General features: G+C 44.5%; 1 protein-coding gene across 3 annotated transcripts in view; it reads right to left on the minus strand.

Annotated features, from left to right (window-relative positions):
* OAT (ornithine aminotransferase) overlaps positions 1-18,742 on the minus strand; it is an 81,391-nt gene that overhangs the window by 32,474 nt on the left and 30,175 nt on the right. For all 3 annotated transcript variants that reach the window (XM_086922997.1, XM_086922999.1, XM_086922998.1), the window contains exons 5-7: positions 17,711-17,838; positions 13,096-13,218; positions 10,513-10,641 (exon numbers count right to left, since the gene is read on the minus strand). In XM_086922997.1, the coding sequence (XP_086779123.1) occupies positions 10,513-10,641; positions 13,096-13,218; positions 17,711-17,838 (380 nt within the window). The remainder of the gene's footprint in view (positions 1-10,512; positions 10,642-13,095; positions 13,219-17,710; positions 17,839-18,742) is intronic.

Here is an 18,742-nt window from a genome sequence, read left to right on the forward strand (position 1 = left end):
TTGAGTTTAACTTTTTGATGGGCTTGCTTAGGAAACCATCAATGGCTTCATATTGGTATACTAGTCCCTTGATGGCAACAGCTATATTTCCAGCAGTCATGATAGGTATTTGCTTCTGCTTCGGATGATGCATTTTGTTGACAATGGTTTAGCTTTGCCACGAGATCACCCTGATTGTGACCGTCTTTTCAAGATTCGGCCTGTCATTGATCATTTTGTTGATCGATTTCCTGAGATCTTTGCTCCTGGGAAAGAAATTGCAGTGGATGAGTCTTTGGTGTTGTTCAAGGGCCGCATGGTATTTAGGCAATACATTCCTAGTAAGAGGGCACGCTATGGAATTAAGTTTTTTATGCTGTGTGACAGTCGGACTGAATAGGTCTCTAATTTAAGGGTGTACACCGGTAAGGAATCCCGGATTAACCCCCCTGGTTGTCAGTCGACTTTTGGAGTGACTGAGAAAATTGTGTGGGAACTTGGTAGAGGATTTTTTAACAAAGGTAATCATTTATATGTAGATAACTTCTACACTGGTGTGCGGTTGTTCAGGGAATTGGCCAAAGTGGACACTGTTGCTTGTGGCACAATCCACTCTAACCGTAAAGGTTTCCCAAAAGAACTGGTTTGTCAAAAGCTTGCTCGGGGACAGTGCAGTGCATTGCGTTGTGAGGAACTTCTAGCTGTGAAGTTTTCAGACAGGAGAGAGGTCTACATGTTTACTTACATACATGATGAAAGCACTGAACTGGTGACCATTTGGGGTCAGGTTGCAGAAGCGCGCAAACCTGTGTGCATTTTAGACTAGAATAGGCACATGGGTGGTGTTGACAGAGTAGATCAGAGGTTGTAACTGTATGCTGCTCTTCGTAAGGCTTACATTTGGTAAAAGAAGTTGGCTGTCCATCTTTTCCACTTGGCAACCTTTAATGCTTTTGTTGTGTTCCAGCAATCTTGTCCTCAGTCAAAGATGACTTTTGTAAAGTTTCAGGAGTCTGTAACAGGCAGCCTTGTTTAAGTGGAACATGCAAGTGTTCCTAGGGTTGGAGTGGTGGAGGATGTTGACAGATTGAAAGATCGCCACTTTCCTGATCAAATTCCTCCTACAACCTCGAAAGACTTTCCCAGTCAGAGATGTAGAGTCTGTTGGCGAAGAGGTTTGCGGAAAGAGGTTAGTTTGTTTTGCCCCTACTGTCCTTCTAACCCTGGACTGTGTGTACCTGCTTGTTTTAGAATGTACTGCACGCAAAATAATTTTTGGGAGCATCCATGAGTGGTGAAGTGAACTGCCTGGTCTCTATTCTTTAAAACTTATTGTTAAGTTTCAAAGTTGACATTTGTGTAGTGTATTTAGATGTATTTGTTGTGTTAGTAGATTTGTGTAGATTTGTATCAATTTGCAGTTTTTTTTGTTTTTTATTTATATTGGAAAAAAAACTAAAGTATGATGTTGGTTTGCGTGTAGTGTCCATTGTCCGACAGTGTGCATGGTTTGGCGCTTGGCTGGCGGTGTCTGTGGACTGGTGCTTGCCTGGCGGTGTGTCTGTGGACTGGTGCTTGCCTGGCGGTGTGTCTGTGGACTGGTGCTTGCCTGGCGGTGTGTCTGTGGACTGGTGCTTGCCTGGCGGTGTGTCTGTGGACTGGTGCTTGCCTGGCGGTGTGTTGTCTGTGGACTGGTGCTTGCCTGGCGGTGTGTCTGTGGACTGGTGCTTGCCTGGCGGTGTGTCTGTGGACTGGTGCTTGCCTGGCGGTGTGTCTGTGGACTGGTGCTTGCCTGGCGGTGTGTCTGTGGACTGGTGCTTGCCTGGCGGTGTGTCTGTGGACTGGTGCTTGCCTGGTGGTGTGTCTGTGGACTGGTGCTTGCCTGGCGGTGTGTCTGTGGACTGGTGCTTGCCTGGCGGTGTGTGGGAAGTGACTTAATGCTAGTTACTACACAGTGCTAGTTGAGGGCCACTCCCTGTAATCCATGAGTTTGTGTAGTTGCTGTGTCAGGAATGTGGGTGTGTGAAAGTGATGGGCCCTTGATTGGCGTGCAAGTGTAGTAATGTGATGGGTCCGCGGCTGGCCGTGTGAATGTTTTGTATGCGTCACATGTATGAAAGTGGTATGAATGGCCTGTAAAGAGGTTGTTGCCTTGTCGTGGCTTTACAGCTCACGAGCTGTGTGAGTCAATGGTTCAGTTTCTTGTCCTTTCCATTATTAACAGTGTATTTCATGGTTTGTGAAATCACTCGCTAATACAATGGTATATACTGAACCATCACTCCCCCTCGTGCCAAGTCCAACCAGTGTGCGTGTGCGTGAAAACTTGATGTCTGTAGTTTTTTTTCTTCTTTTTTATGAAGCACGACGCACCTTGTCACTTTTTTGTAAATGTTGTGATGCGTTGCTTTTGTGCATGGTGGCGTGAATGGTCTTCTGTGTGTCAGGTATGAAAGGTGTGTGAATGGCCTGTAAAGCGGTTGGTGCCTTGAAGTGGCTACAGCTCACGAGCTGCGAGTCATTGGTTCAGTTTTTTTGTCCATGTAATTGACAGTGCATTTCATTTTTGTGAAATCTTGTTAATAAAATGATATATACACTGAACCATCACTCGCCCTCGTGCCAAATCCAACCAGTGTGTGTGAGGAATAGATGGCTGTGCAGGGAACTTGTTCTTTTTCAGTATCTCTGCCAAGGTGTACATTCCGCCTACGAATAACCTGCCAATTGTAGATATTGTTGAAAACCCAAGGGACTACATGGTGATGTCTCTCTGGTGAAATCTAACAATTAGTTTTATCCACAATATCCTGCAAAACTCACAATGTCCGTCATATTTTCCTTGCAATATTGCGCCCTAATTGTCACGCTGCACAAGTAAACAACTAATTTTGTCAAAAGTAATTGGTTTAGCTAGGGGGGTCACATGGGTGTTTCACTCCTTCCTCGGTTGCCATCTAGGGAAACCTAGCAAACCCACACATTTCTGGAAAGTAGACACACAGGGGCTTTCAAGGGGGTATGGCTTGCGTGGATCCTCCAACGTTCCTTTTCTCAGAATCCCAGGCAAACTTTAAATGTACTTGAAAAAATGTGTTTTATCAAACATGCGTGTAAAAGTGTGGCATCACTGGGCTCACCCAAATTTCCACCCACCCAGCGTTCCCCCAGGTCTCCTGAAAAAATGGTACCTCAGTTGCCTAGGTCTGCCTAGTGCCTGCGACAGGCAACAGCGCAAAACGCAACAAGGTCGCACCTCAATTTCGCAGTGAAAACTGGCCGTTTTTTGGCAAAGTGCCTACCTTTCGTTTTTGAACCCTAGCTCTGCCGGCACCTGGAGAAACCGATCAAACCTATACATTTTTGAAAACTAGACACCCAGCGGAATTCTGGATGGGGTGACTCGACTGCCTCCCACCAGGTTCTGTTACCCAGAATCCCTTGCAAAGCTAAACAAAAATGACAACAACAAAAAAAAAAACACATTTTCCCTCACATTTCTGTGGTGGAAAGTTCTGGAATCTGCATGGATCAACAAATTTCCACCCACCCAGCGTTCCCGAAAAAAAATGGGGGGCACCTGAGTTTTTGGCCCAGGGCTCAGCGGCAAACTTGGGAAACTCCCAACCCCAAACAGCTCTGAAAACTAGACACCCGGGGGAGTCCAGGGAGGTATGGCATGCGTGGGTCCCCCAACATTTTCCTACCCAGAATTCCCTGCAAACCTTGAAATTAGGTAAAAAAACAATTTTCCATACATTTTTGCGTGGGATCTCCATGCAGGCACAAATGTCCTACCACCCAGTGTTCCCCTTGTTCCCCAGAGTAAAATGCTACCTCACTTGTGTGGGTGGACCAAAGGCCTGCGACTAGGATGACCCCAAAACAGTAGAATTATCTGTGCTTAATTTGTCAATCCTGAACGCTACAATTTCTTAAGAATACATTTTTGGCCTGTTCTGCTTTGGCCCACCCACATAATAGGAAGATGCCAGGATATGGCATAACAGACTGGTCACAAAAAAAAACAAGCATTTACAATGCAACGGTTTCGCCTTTGGAGAAGTTAGAGCTATTGGCATTGTAAATGACAAAATTTGTATTTATGTGTTGGTTTTGAAAACAGATAAATGGCATTGTCATTTACATTGCCAATAGCTTAATTTCTCGCAAATGAGAGAACTATTGTACCCTACGGACGAGCTCAGCAGGTAGCAATTACTACCACCCACATACACACCCAGAGCCACACACACACACCCAGAGCCAGCCACACACACCCAGAGCCAGCCACACACACCCAGAGCCAGCCACACACACCCAGAGCCAGCCACACACACCCAGAGCCAGCCACACACACACCCAGAGCCAGCCACACACACACACACACAACCAGAGCAGTCACATACACACACCCACTGGAGCAGTCACATACACACACCCACTGGAGCAGTCAGTCACACACACACACACACTGGAGCAGTCACATACACACACACACACTCTGGAGCAGTCACATACACACACACACACACACTGGAGCAGTCACATACACACACACTGGAGCAGTCACATACACACACACTGGAGCAGTCACATACACACACACACACACTGGAGCAGTCACATACACACACACACACACTGGAGCAGTCACATACACACACACACACACACTGGAGCAGTCACATACACACACACACACACTGGAGCAGTCACATACGCACACACACACACTGGAGCAGTCACACACGCACACACTCGGGATCCCTCATGTGTAGACAGCGTGTGAGATCGTTGGTGTTTTCAAATATAGAAGAACGGGCAAAATGGAAGACTTCACTAAATGTGAATCTTTCCTAGTACTGATAAGCCTGGCATGTGCTAAGCTCTCAAAATTATGTTTTGAGGAATGAGGGCAGGACATGGGCCCCCCAGGGTCTTAATCACATCGGTCACAACATGAGGCCCTCAGCAGTCTGCTGTAACACCGCCCGCCATTATTGGCTGTTAGCAAACAGCCTTCTGGGACTCGTAGTTTTCTCTGCACAACTAGAAGTATGACACAAGAATCACACATAAGCACTCCTGAGTCATGGGGTCATTGGTCTTTCCGTCCTGAGCTTTTCCCTATCCCACAACTCATATTACTCTGCGCATAGCACTTTAGCACAAGAGTGCAGACAGTCCTGGGCAGTGGGACCCCCTCCTATGTCCTGGTATGCCAGTGTCCACAACTGCTTGACCTCATATGTCAAAGCTCTTGGTAACACTGCACCCCCTGCTAGTCACACGCTTGCCCTGAGATCACTCGATTCTCTGCCCTGCCATGCTTGAGCATCTGATGGATTGCTACTCTCCCATGCGTTTTACTTTCTGCCCTGTATCTCCTATGCTTTATGATGCAACATTCCTGTACTCTCCCGAGCCCTCCACTCTCTGCTCTTTCCTGCCAAAACTCGATGTATGCCACTCTACCCGCATTCAGCACCCTCCGTGGCACTTCGTGCCCCCCCCCCCCCCGAGAACCCTTTGCTCTCTGCCCTCCAATGCCCAGAGCTCTTTCACGTCATATGCCCATATCACTCCGTCTTCTATTGGCACAGCTCTATGCCATGCCCCTTGTTCTGCATGCTGTCCTCTCTGCTTGTCACTCACTTGATCCGGCAGTCCATGGTCATCACATCGCGCCTCAGACCCGGCAGATGGAGAAGCCCGTTCAGCCGGCGCCGAAAGCCTCTCAGTTAAGCCGGCGCCCCGCCATGCCCGTCCGAATGCCCGGTGTGCCCAGCTGGCGGGCGGGGTTACGGGAGAAGCGACCGCTGTGACGCTCCCGCTCCAGCTGCTGCCCTGGCTCGCACCCAGTCTCTCTCCCTCCTCCACCTTCCTCAAACCCGGAAGTGCCGCTGCCTGAGCGGCGCGTGACATCACTCCCGGGCTGCTACACCTGGGCCTGGCCCAGCACAGCAGCACAGACAGACGGACGTGGGAGTCACTCGGGAGAGCGATGCGCCCGGGGGCTAGCTGTCTGTTAAGAGTGTCCAATCGCCTATGCTTTGCATTCTACGCTTTGCATTCTGCGCCCTCCATCTTCCATGCGAACGTAAGGAACCGGAAAACGGTTTCTAAACGGGCAGATCAAATGTCCAAGTGAATAGTTAACACATCAGGGACATAAAAAGAATGTACAGCTGTCCCAAACAGCCGCGGCAAATAAACCGGAAGTACCCGTCCAGATGCACCGGAAGAAAATACCAGCCATCTATGAACCGGTAAAATTGACTCAGTGCTGAGTTCTGCACTTAGCCTTATGGTCGTCACCCATTGGTTACCGAAACAGCGGGGCGGGCTAGATGGCACTGAGTGAGAAGGTTTTGAAGTTTAGAGTAGAGGGTTCATGTACCATCCTTCGAATCTCAGACGCTTTTAAGAGCCAAGTGATGGGCTGCCTTTCTCCACCCCGCCCCAAACGGCTGATCAGAGTACTCGGTAGCGGTCTTTACCTAGTGTGACCGTAGGTTCATCACAACTTCTGGGAATGGGAGAGAGTCTCTTTAATGAAAACATTGTTCATACTATTCTTGTTTGGGATAGCAACTCTAATGCTATCTCGCCTTCAAAAAGAAACCCTGTATGTTTTAATTTTCGTTCCATGTTTTAGCAAAGGCAAATATATGTTTTTTATGGATCCCTTGCATCTCTCCATGTTATATGTTCATACATGCCAACATTTTAGGAGAGCAAAGTGGGAGATTAAACAAGTCAGGTCCCGGGCCGCGCTGTGATTGGCTGACGTCACGGGGGTGTCCCGGGCCGGCAGCCAATCACAGTGCGGCCCGGGAATGACGTCACGGGGGTGTCCCGGGCCGGCAGCCAATCGCAGCGCGGCCCGGGACAAAGGGGCGGGGCTTAAAAAAAGCACCAGAAATGCCCCCGAATCGCGTTTTCTGGAGAAAGCGCGATTGACAGCCTCTGTCTCCCAATGGCTAGCCTCCATTTATGGAGCTAGCCAATGATAGACAGAGGCGGTCCAAACATCCCTACTGTAGACAATAGTTTTCGATCTGGGAGGGGCTTTGCCCCTCGCCAGGTCGAAACCTAAAAACATACTGCATTGTGACAGCACCAGGAGGTTATTCTAAATGTTTTAGGGATACTATAAGCACCTTACTCAAGAACGGAATACAAAGCTCATAAATATTAAATGGCACAACACTAAACACAATGGAAAACTCACTTTCGAATCATACACTTAACTTCAACCACCTTGGGCGATTCAAGCTTCTGATGGAAGGAGACAATGGTAGTAGACCTGATCCCAGTTTTAAAAGCTACACCGGTGGTGGTGGTTAAGATGACAAATGATCCAAAAATGAGAACAAATTGTTAATACACCAGTGATCAAGGGTTACAAATGATTGGGACACTGAACTGTATTTAAGGCAACAAGTATTTCAGGACAGCAAATACAGGACAAGGTTTATAAAAACTCATGAAATTCTGCCTGTTGCTAACAACTCAAGTGGGAAATACCAACCCTCTAACTGTTCTTTTTCGAATTACATAGTTAAATATTCCATTTCCTTCCATGCATGCTCTTATTTACAAACAAAAAGGAAATCATACTACTCTACAAGTTTGCTCGTAGTTTGCATCTTTTGCTATAACAAAATACATACCATATGCATGAAAAAAATAGTGCAGCACTCACTATAGAGTGACTCCACAGTAGGCTGGTTCAGATAACTGGCTGCATTTCTCACACTGATGGCATCTTACTTTTCTAATAGAAAGGGTTTTAGGAAATAGTCACTTGCATTGCACTTTTAGTGTGTGTTTATACAAGGATGTATAGCAAATCTTGCTCCTCTTTAACAATAAATATCTTTAGAAGTGAAAACATTGGTTATGTGGGAATAACGTTTGTGTACAATGCTTTTAAGAGAAATTCCAGAATAAAGTGACACAGACTGCAGTAAAACCACAGTGTGCCTATTGTGAGGATCCCAGAGGGCATAGTCTGCAGGTCAGGGCCTCAGGAAAAAAAATGCGCAGGCCCAACAGTCACCAGACGTGCCATATCTAGAAAAATAAATATGTGGAGAATCCTTTTGAGCTTCTAGAGTACAGCCTAGGTGAATTTCTACTTCATGTGGACGTAAGCATGTAGCCAGGAACAACTGGCCTTGTAATAAATAAACTGTTTAGCTTGGAAGACCCCATAATGCACTGTAACGAAAGGAAGGTTCAGGTTATAGGCAATCGAGGCGCACTTGGAACTGGGAATCACATACACATGGACCTCACACGTCTCTCCTCCCATGGGTAAAGTTAATCACTCAAAGTGAGTAACTTCGTTATTTAATCTGAGTGAAATAGGATTGTGGACGCCGGACACTAATGGCAAATGAAAGCATCCAACTACTAACTACTGACTACTGACTGGCCCGCGAATATGAAGCAAGGCCTCATGCAGAGTTAAGTGGAAATCTAGACCGGTATCGGTGGCCTTGGTTTATGTAGCATGACAACTGTTGCAAATCCAACAACTTATGGAATTTGGCAGAGGAAGCCATCAACATTTCTGTCACTGTTCATTTCCATCACTGCTCTAAACTCCCCACTAAGACAGGATTATTTCTTTATTTGGGCGCACTATGCTAGATTGTGACGGCGCGAGGTGGTTTGGAGTTGGCAAAGTGACTGGCAAAGGTAAGCATTACAGTAAATGATGGCTGCTCCTACTACTAATAACACTGATCAGCGATGCTGCCAACCAAGAGCTCTGTATCATTTTAACTCTACATGCCAGAATTCAAGCTGGGGTGAAGGAAGCCAATTAGAAACATCTTACTGCTGTGTACCTACAACCCAGTCTACATCTGTGTAAATGCCAGGTCTGAATCAGAGCAACGCTATTCTGGTAGTGCGTCAAGCCTATTAACACAAAGCCTCTGAAATCTCATGAACTTTCCATTACCTTCCCCAGGTGCGGACTAAAGTGAATATTAAAGCGAAACTCATACAATAGCAATGCAGCAGTTCCCCTCAGCACAGCTTACCAAGCTAAATAATAAAAAATAAGAAAACGGGCACATCTCCCAATAAAAGTGCTAGTAGACCGAGCACAGGTATAAAGACTAGGGAAAAAACAAGCACTTGCAAAGCCAATGCTAACATGCAAACATGCACAAATGGTGTTTAGCAGGTCAAAGCTAGACTTCCTCAATTTGGTAACAATGGGGGGGCAAAGAAGAAAAAAAAAAACTTGCTTTCTGTGCACAATAAATACAAAAGACAAAGAACTGAATTTTGCAAACAGTGCAACGATTGAGTGTACTGTACAGAGGTAAATCCGTGCTCATGGTCTTTAACCACATGGCTGCTGCGGGGATTTTTGCGCTGTGCTGAATTACTCTGATTCCCACTCTTCATGACGAGCTCAGCTCGTCATCAGCACACGACACCCGTGGGTGATGACGAGCTGAGCTCGTCATCAGCAGCGAAAGGGTTAATTGTTGCGTGTTCTAAAAACCGAATGAGAAGAGCACGTGGCCAATAGCATTGAGCAGAAGAAATGCTAATCTGGGTGGAGCCCAAGTCTACTACTTGTATATTTTATAGAATTGAGGACAATAGATAAACATATTCACTGTGAAGATACATACATATATATTATACACACATGCATAAATAAATACACACATATACATATACACATACACCCACCCAACTATTACAGAAAAGGCATCTGAACAATATCTTGTCCTTTGGAGCAAAAAAAAAAAACCTCTGTTAGAGGATCTGTTAAGCCAACTTAAACATTAAAAAAAACGGTGAAAACTACAGGGAAAACCCAATGACAAAGTGTAGGTACTGCAACAGGATTTACAGGTCAAAATATATCAGGCCTGGAAACCTTACTTGGAACGTGAAATGCCACAGCTCTCACTTGGTTTGAATGGCAAACACTTTATTGGGCATCAGTACAAATCCACTGGAAGACTAGTTTAAGAACTAAGACGGTGAAGCTTCACAGAAATGGAATGAGATTTGCATGACACAAACCAAACATACTCTCTCCTCACCCATTCCAACCACAGGAGAGATCCTTGGACGATGCCACAACTGCTCCCCACACATCTTGTATGCACTTCACTTGAACCCATGTGTCAGTTGCTTTCTACATTCAAATTCACACTTCTAGTCCCAAACTCTAGCTAAATTCAATGATTTTCAAATTAAGAGGGGTTCTTTCTCCCTCTCCCAGCTGTTTTCCACACATTCAAAACACAGCAGGGCTCCTTGTTGCATACACAGTCACTCCGCAAACATCCATATACAGCTTCTTCTAGACTTATTCCTGGCACCTGCTGTGCTCTATGCATCCTACCACATACTGCAAGGTGTGTGTGCGCCTTCAGAGAGGGTACAGTATTTGAGTAAATAAGGTACATTGTCCCAGAATCTAGTAGTTAAGTCAGTGAAGCCATTAACCCAAAGACATGAATCTAAAGACATGAATCTACTTACAGGATAAAAACCTCCAGACAATGCTTTCCCCAATATCACAAGGTCAGGACGGACATTTTCATGGTCCACAGCCAGCATCTTCCCTGTCCTGCATAATCCAGTCTGTACCTCATCTGCGATAAACAGAACCTGACCACAGGAAACAAAAAGAACAAATGGAAGCATGACAAGGTAAATTTGTGCCACCAATCCTCTAGAGTCAGCTAAGAACACTTGTCATGAGAAACTAAGTAAGGTAGCCTCAGCCTTGAGGCGACAAAGGGGATCATTTTGCCCAAAGGAGGCTCAAGAGGAGTCGTATATGTGCAAAATGGGGTAAACAGGCTTGTGAAATATAGGAGGTGGTTACGGTCTGTAGCCTCAGAGTGCTGATATGCAGGTCATGAACAGGAATGGGGATTTGGTCTGGAGCCTCTGGGTGAACAGGATCAAGAAACATATAGAAAAGTATTTAGGACCGCCTTTTCAAGCAAATGAGCTTCTGGTAGCATTTGTAAAAGTAGATGTGACTGTTGTGCTGTGGTAGTGCAACCATGGGGAAAAGCCGGTAACCTTGTGACTGTACGAGGAAATCCAGTCTAAGATTAGAAAGAATTTCATAGCAGGGGAACGGAAGTGTGGAATTGGAAGTTGGGCAATACGGAGGAAGTCGGGAGGTGTGGGAGGGGAGATTAAGCAATGCTGGATGGTAGGTAGGAAAGGTCATGTTGGTATGTGCCAAGAAATCAGTACATAGCAGGGACAAAGCTGGGGGCGCGGGGGGGGGGCTGGTGTATGGAAGTCCGAGGGTTTCCAGATATTTTAATTTTTTCGGACAGGAGGGGGGGGGGAGAAATACCTGGGGTGGCTAGTTTGCCAGAACTAATCAATAAACAAGAAAAGAGTGTTCAGTGGTAGTAGTAAACCTCCGTCAGGAGCAATTAAACAGCTTCACTTAAGGCGTTGAAGAAAGCCCTCACTCACCACCTAGTGATGACATGCTTTATCATTGGGCCCCACAACAGAGACCGAATGTCTCTATTGTGTGCTACGACGCCAGAGGTGTACCTGCATCTACCCTCGACTGGACCCCATCTTCGGGGTCCAGTTGAGGGTAGATGCAGGTACACAGCGGGTGCCGAGCGTCGAGGGCGGTGTGCCAATTACGTTCCCACCCCCCTCCTGTGACCCATGGTGTGAATCCTGAACACCACAAAAGTGCAGAAACCGAAAAGCCGGAATCCACCTAAACCAGAAGTAATTAGGAAGACAATATTTTCTCCTAATTTTTTTGCACTTTACACTTTTTTGTTAAATTTTTACTTTCACGTCCCTAGGTAAGGGTGGGCCTTAGAGAGTCCATTCCACCAGGGTTTAGTACACGCTGAAGTCCTGATGAATGCCAGGTAAATTTATACCGTTTCGTTGCTGAAACATGTCGACTGATAACTAGGAAACTACCACTTAAGTGTGGACGCATTTCCTACACATAATTTTTAATTAACCTGTCCCTAGTGATCACCAGAATAAAATTAATTTTGATACACTACGGACTATTTTTAACCATCCATCACTCACTAGTTTTCTTTACACAACACTGCCTGAACTCACCAACCCGCTCCGCAGTAACATCTGGCGTCGTAGCACACAATAGAGACATTCGGTCTCTGTTGTGGGGCCCAATGATGAAACATATCACTAGGTGGTGAGTGAGGGCTTTCTTTAACGCCTTAAGTGAAGCCGTTTACTTGCTCCTGACGGTGGTTTACTACTACCATTGGACACTCTTTTCTTGTATATTGATTAGTACCGGGGAATAAGAGTGTCACACTACTCTCCCTGCCTCTCTTTGTTTGGACAAGTTTGCCAGAACCACAATTCCACAAACCCAAAATGTGATCTAAAGAGGGGAATAAATTAGAAATATCTACTCAAAGGGAAGAGCAGAAAAGGAACGGGTTGCGGAGGGTATGTAGGAACTAGCCACAAATCATGATAACTTTAAGGGAGAGCCATAGTATACTATTGGGCACGGTGGTGAGGAGAGAGGGAGACCTGCCAAAGAAAAACCAGGTCTACTTTGTTAGAAAAAAAATGGCGACAGGGTGTATGGAATGTGCTTAAAATAAAGCAAATAATCCATGCTCTGTGAAGCTGAATAAGCATAGTCCATACAGCCAAGCCTCTCACTGCACCTGCTCAAAAGGCAATACATTCCCAGCCTGGACATTTCACCAAATCCCTCCTGAAAACTCAGCCAATCACTGAAGAACAAAGGAAAGCGAAGGAAATTTGAGTATTTGAAGTCAGACCATGCATTTATTGCACTAGTTTCTGCCCATTAAACAAACTAAAAATCGTTTCATTGGAAACCTGAACTATCTTGACTAAGCACCTGTTTAAGTTTGTGGGATTAAGGTGGGGAGCTTGAAACTAAAATCCATTTTAAATTCTATCTGTAGCTTGGCTGATTTTACAGAGGACGCTATATATAGAAGCATGGTGAAATGGGAAACCAGCCCACAGCAGCTCTCCACTTAGAACATCCTGCTCCTTCTCAGCCCCCAGTATATAGTTACACCAACAAGAAGGTAATACACTTACATTGTGTGCTGTGCACAGATCGCGCACACCAGTCAAGTAACCTTTATCTGGAACTACTACGCCAGCCTCACCCTGTATGGGTTCCACCATGAATGCTGCCACGTGAGGGTCCTGTAGTGCACGCTGGAAAGATGAATGAAAACACTGTACTACTTGAACACTTAAAACATCCCCCTCAAAGTTATTGGCACAAAAACATCTCAATGAAGACATAGGGCGAATTTGCAATCTATACCATTGATAAACATATTGAAGTAAAATAAGATTTGCCAAAGAAGCCCCATCTCAGGAGACCAGGTTACTAACCTGTAAATGGTTCCCAATCCCTACATCAATGGCCGACTGAACAGCTTATTTGCTCGCTCTAGGTGGGGCCCCATTTTGTTTACTGGTTTGCTCTTGCTGGTGACTCGAGCACATTCAAAACTTAAATTTGGCCGAGGAATGCCAACTAGTGCAGGTGTCAACGTACACTTGGCCCTGCCCGCAAGAGTGCAGGCAGGGGCAAGTGTACGTTGACACTTGCACTAGTGTCTACTTTAGTTTGAGGCTGGCCATCTCATTCCCACCCAGCATGATCTATAGCGGTTAAACTAGAGAAATTGGTTTACACACAAATAGGAGCGTGTGGTTACACCCCCACTTTTCTTGAGCGAAATGCCAACACCATATAAAGTACTGGCCCTTCATGCCATTTTCAGTTATTACATAAGCACGGATTTCCAGTTTATAATTCCTATTTCACTAGAGCTCTGCAGAAAAGTAGGTTTTTCACGGTTCTGAAATGTAGGGTGTTTTTTTGCAGACTAGATGAAATATAAAATCATCAAAAGTCATTGCAACCTCTTGGAACAAAAATGCAACAGGTTACATTTGTAGCCATTGATGCAACAACTCATGAGCTGGCCAGCGTGTGGTGTCAATATGCTCTGTTGATTAGGAAGCCAAGAACAATATAGCTTGTGCCCCAATCGCAAGGTCTTAAACGTTACCTAATTCACCGAGCTAATGTAATGGAGGCAGGGCTAGTGTTACCTTACTTTAGCAATGGGGCCAATCTCGGACCACTTCTTGTAACCAATTGTAATTGCAGGCAAGACTGATTTGCATATGGCTGGGTCCAAACTGGAATGGTGTGGTGAGCAAAAAACAATGAATTTAAGCCCAGTTCACTGTAGTGGGGTGAGTGTTTGAAATTGTTCAGCATTAAGTCAATCATTTGTTCTTTTGGCATGTGTATCCTTCAGGAGCGGCGGCTGGAATTCATTACAAGTCAAGTCAAAAAGCTTTATTTCGATAAAAGTCATTATCATAAAAGCAGCTCAATGTATAAAAAAGTTACAATTAAGAACAACAATATTTAAATCTAAAAGGATTTTGTGTCTCTGTACCAATCATTTGGAAAAAGACAATAGTTTCAAAGAGTACTTATTCAGTTAAACTAGCCAACAAGTTGGTTAAGTTTTTAGAGATTAAACAATTTTAACAGCATTTTTATTTTAATACATTTTTCTAAAAAAGAATTAAACAAATTGTTTTAGATTTTTGGCTCGGATAGCCCAGGCCCAGGATAGAAATTTGGCTAGGGCACAAGCATAGGGTACACTACTGTCCGAGATAAGTATCCTGATTGCCACATCATGACTCCTTGTCCCCAGCTGGCGGCATAGGTTTTTAAGCCAAACCCTCCTTGGAGTGGCGTATTCGCCGCAAACAAACATGAAGTGTGCTAGTGTTTCCAGTTTGTCAAGGCACGATGGGCATAGTTCAGACGTTTCCGTACAGGGTTTCCAACTTTTAGTGAAGGTATTAAGTGGTAGGGTTCCCATTCTAAATCTGGAATACAAGGCCCTGTCAAAGTGTTTTCCAATTGCATCCAGGTACAGTTCCCGCCTGGGACAGTCTTTGAACCTCAAAAAGACCTCTGTTAGCCTGCCCATATTGGTACTAGAGTTTCTTTGAGAACAAATCCAGTCCCAATAAAGCTTTTTAAGAGTTTGCTTTGGGGGTGAAGTTCTATTTAGCCATGATTCTAGTTGACCCAGCTTAATTAATAAGCTTTTCATGTCTTTTAACCATTTGATTTTATGCCAGCTTGGTGATGACATAATTTCCTTGAGACCTCTGGCATATCCGCTTAGTTCTTCTACCCGCCAAATACGGGCCCATAGTAATAGAGGGCGAAATTTCGCGATTTCGCCAATCTGGGTACAGCCAAGGTCCAAAAATAGAGGAAGTGTCGGGGTGCCTTGTGGAAGGGACATTATTTCTCTGCAGAATTTGTTCTCAGATCTCTGCAGAGCATCAGTAGACGAGGAACCCCAAAGTTCCGCACCATAAAGGGCAGAGCTAACACCTTTAGCTGTGTATATCTCAAGGACTGTTCCTATAGGTCTTGTTGTACTGGAGCGTTGCTCTCTCAAAAGGGCACCTGTAATCCTTTTGTGGCTCAGCAGCATTTTATCTAGGTGAGGCGTCCAGTCCATTTTGTCCGAAAGGCGTATCCCGAGGTAATCGAAGACCTTTACCCTTTCCAAGAGCTCAGCGTTCAGGGTGGGAGAACGCACATGCTGTTTCGGTGGATTGAGGACAAGGTACTTCGTTTTGTTTGTATTTATTACCAGGCCTCGTTTGGTACAAAAGGATTGGAAGTTGTCCAGAAGTCTCTGTAGTCCCATTGGGGTTTTGGAGATTAAAAGCGTATCATCCGCGAAGAGGAGGGTCGGTATGCGTTCTCCAGCCAGGGATGGCTCGTCAGATGGATACTTGAGGAGATGCTCAATTCATTACAGTAAATCCTGAATGCTAGTCTTTACTGGTGTAAACACGTAGGCATGGATTTTCAATACTAGGGATATTCATTACATGGTATATTGGAAGATTTATAAAGAACGGACATCCAACAAAGTCTCACATTATTTCTTTTGCAACAAAACGTTTCCAGTTGCTTCTCAAAATGTGCATAGTGTAGTATTTTGAAAAGTTAAGGAATTGGGTAATGCTTTCAAAACAAAGTGGTAGCTCATTTGACCAAATCTAATGCTTCCACTGCCTGCACTCTGAGGCTAAAGGTAAGAGCGGGATTGTAGGTGATCTTTTCTCCTGCTTGGTAGAAATGATGGAGTGGCTGCACTACAACAAAAGTCTGAACTGTTTTTGTTCTACTTTTAAATCAGGGCATAAAGGTAGCAAGGGAAAACATGATATATGATAATTATGGTGCATTGTTATGCATGTACATGCATTTATACGTTGTGGGGAGGTCACTCACCCTACTGGCATTTTAAAAATGAAGTTACGTCCCAGAATATTTTTATACTTAAGGTAATTGCAAACTAAAATAAAGATATGTCCCAAAAATGTCAGGTCTGAGGTATTTTCAATCAAGCAACTGATCTATTGTTTGACAGGAGGCAAAAAACAAATATTCGTAATGAAAAGCCAAATGCATTTAAAAAGCACAGTCCAATCTTGTGACTTGGCAAACAATGTTCAAGTCGGATGCAAATTAAATGTTTTCTACTTCGCTTGCTTCCCCTAATAGAGGTTTGCATTTACAAACTTTTATATCATATTTAATTGGCTTGAAAACGTATCGAGTTGCAATAAATTTCTCAACAGCCGCCTGTGATATTACCTATTTAATAGGTTTACATAAACCCGGTTAAAGTGAAGTTAAACAGTGCTCTGCTTACAAATTGCTTGTGTTTAATCTTTTAGTAGTTTTAGAAGTTATCAGAAAGTACACCAAACACATACAAAAAGGATAGGCAGAATGCTAGTGGTACAGCGGGTGTAAATCGATGGGTAGGAATAGTACCTAGAGTAACTGCCAGTGGTTTGGACTACAAGCATGTCGCCCATTGCCTTCAGTGTGTTGATGTAATAGAAGAACAGGTGTATGCCAAGCCGTCAGTCCTTTGCTCGCAGTGCCAAAGGATCCAAGCTATACCTCCAGGTTTAACAAGGCCGAAACTGATCTCAGTTTCCTCATATTAAATTCTGGAAGGGGTCTTGCAAGGCTGTTTGGGATGGACTAGGGTTTTAGAGTTCCCTACCATCACCTTGTGTTTATTAAAATGCCACTCGCTTTTCAGATCTTATGGAATTCCAGGCCTACGGCTAGCAGAAAGTTTGTCAGCCACTCTCACCCTTCAACACCCCATCCCCATGCATTTTGAAAAGATGGGCGAATACTCCAGCAATCAGGCTTGGTTTACTGTTCGGTCCTTAATAAGGGAGTTCCTACAGCAGTTTAGAGCGGTATGATAACTGCTCTCTACTGGTATCTGTGAATGAACCTCCTACCTGAACCATTCTAGTTAATTACTTGCCACTTTTAACACAATTGAAATCTGAAAACGCATCACTCTTACATCCAAGCTTTGGAAGTGTCCCTCGTTTTACACATGGCTCCCTCTGAATCAGTCGTAAAAAAAAAAAATTGACTAACTGATTTTGCACCTTCCAACCCTCTCTCCCTTGTAGTGCCTGAAGTCCTTCATGCCGCTAGCGCTGGGACGCTTGTTTGGAAGCATATGAGCACTGAATAAATGGATGACTACATCATATCTGCAGTTACTAACTAAGACAGGAAGATGAAAACAGGTCTTACCTCCAAGGCTGGGAGGTCGTTGTATGGGATGATTTCAAATCCTGGCATAAACGGTCCAAAACCATCATAGCTTGAAGGATCTGTTGAACTAGAAATGGCAGCGAGAGTTCGACCCCAGAAATTGCCAGCTAGAAAGAGAAAATGCAGAATTTAACAGTTGTGTCTTCATCTCTAGTCCGATGATCAAAAAATACTGCTGATAAGCACCGGTTCCAAGTTACAATCTAAGGGAGCCAACCAACAACCTCAGTGGACGCCAAAGCAAAAATATCCTGAAATGCATGGCAGGAGAAAACAACAAGGTTAATGTCACTCAAATGTTTTTTTTTTTTGAAGCATTAAACAAAAGTAAACGTCATATCAAAACCTGTAGCAGAGGACCAGAGGCCAATGGAATAATGGATGAAGCATGGATAAATGCAAGATCACTAGACGCCTCGTCAATCAAATGATCATCCAACCAGTAGCTCACAACAAATATGGGTTGCATTGCAGCGTTGTGATTAGTCAGGGGAGCCGGGCTGTGCTTCCTGTGCCTCAGTCTGATAAGGAGAGCAGGAGCACAGACGTAAGACCCGGGGAGGCAAGTTTATTTTTTATTATAATTTATTTTCTTTAATTGCGCCCCATCTCCCACCCTTTCGTTCCCCCACCACCAGCCACGCATGTATGCACGAACCCACACGCCCCCTCTGAGCCATGCCGGCAGCAACGGAGTAAAATGCACCCCACCAGCACACAGCAGTGATGAGCAAACACTAACAAAAAATGCCTTTTATTCAGGAACCAAGTTACCCACTTGAACAAAACAAAAATGTTAAAAGTTAAAATAATTACTTTTCAATTCATCACATTTCCCGTTGAATAAAATCCTGATTTGCAATATTTCAGATGTGCTCAGTCCAGCTTATACATACATTGGCTGGACTTCCAAAGTATACCCCTCCTCTGCACCCTATTATCACAAGAGTCTATTACTCTTCAAACCATACCCTCACTTAAAGGTGTCCATTTTCCAGCCATTACACATTT

The sequence above is a fragment of the Lissotriton vulgaris genome, chromosome 5 (assembly GCF_964263255.1).
Source record: "Lissotriton vulgaris chromosome 5, aLisVul1.2, whole genome shotgun sequence".
NCBI lineage: Eukaryota > Metazoa > Chordata > Amphibia > Caudata > Salamandridae > Lissotriton > Lissotriton vulgaris.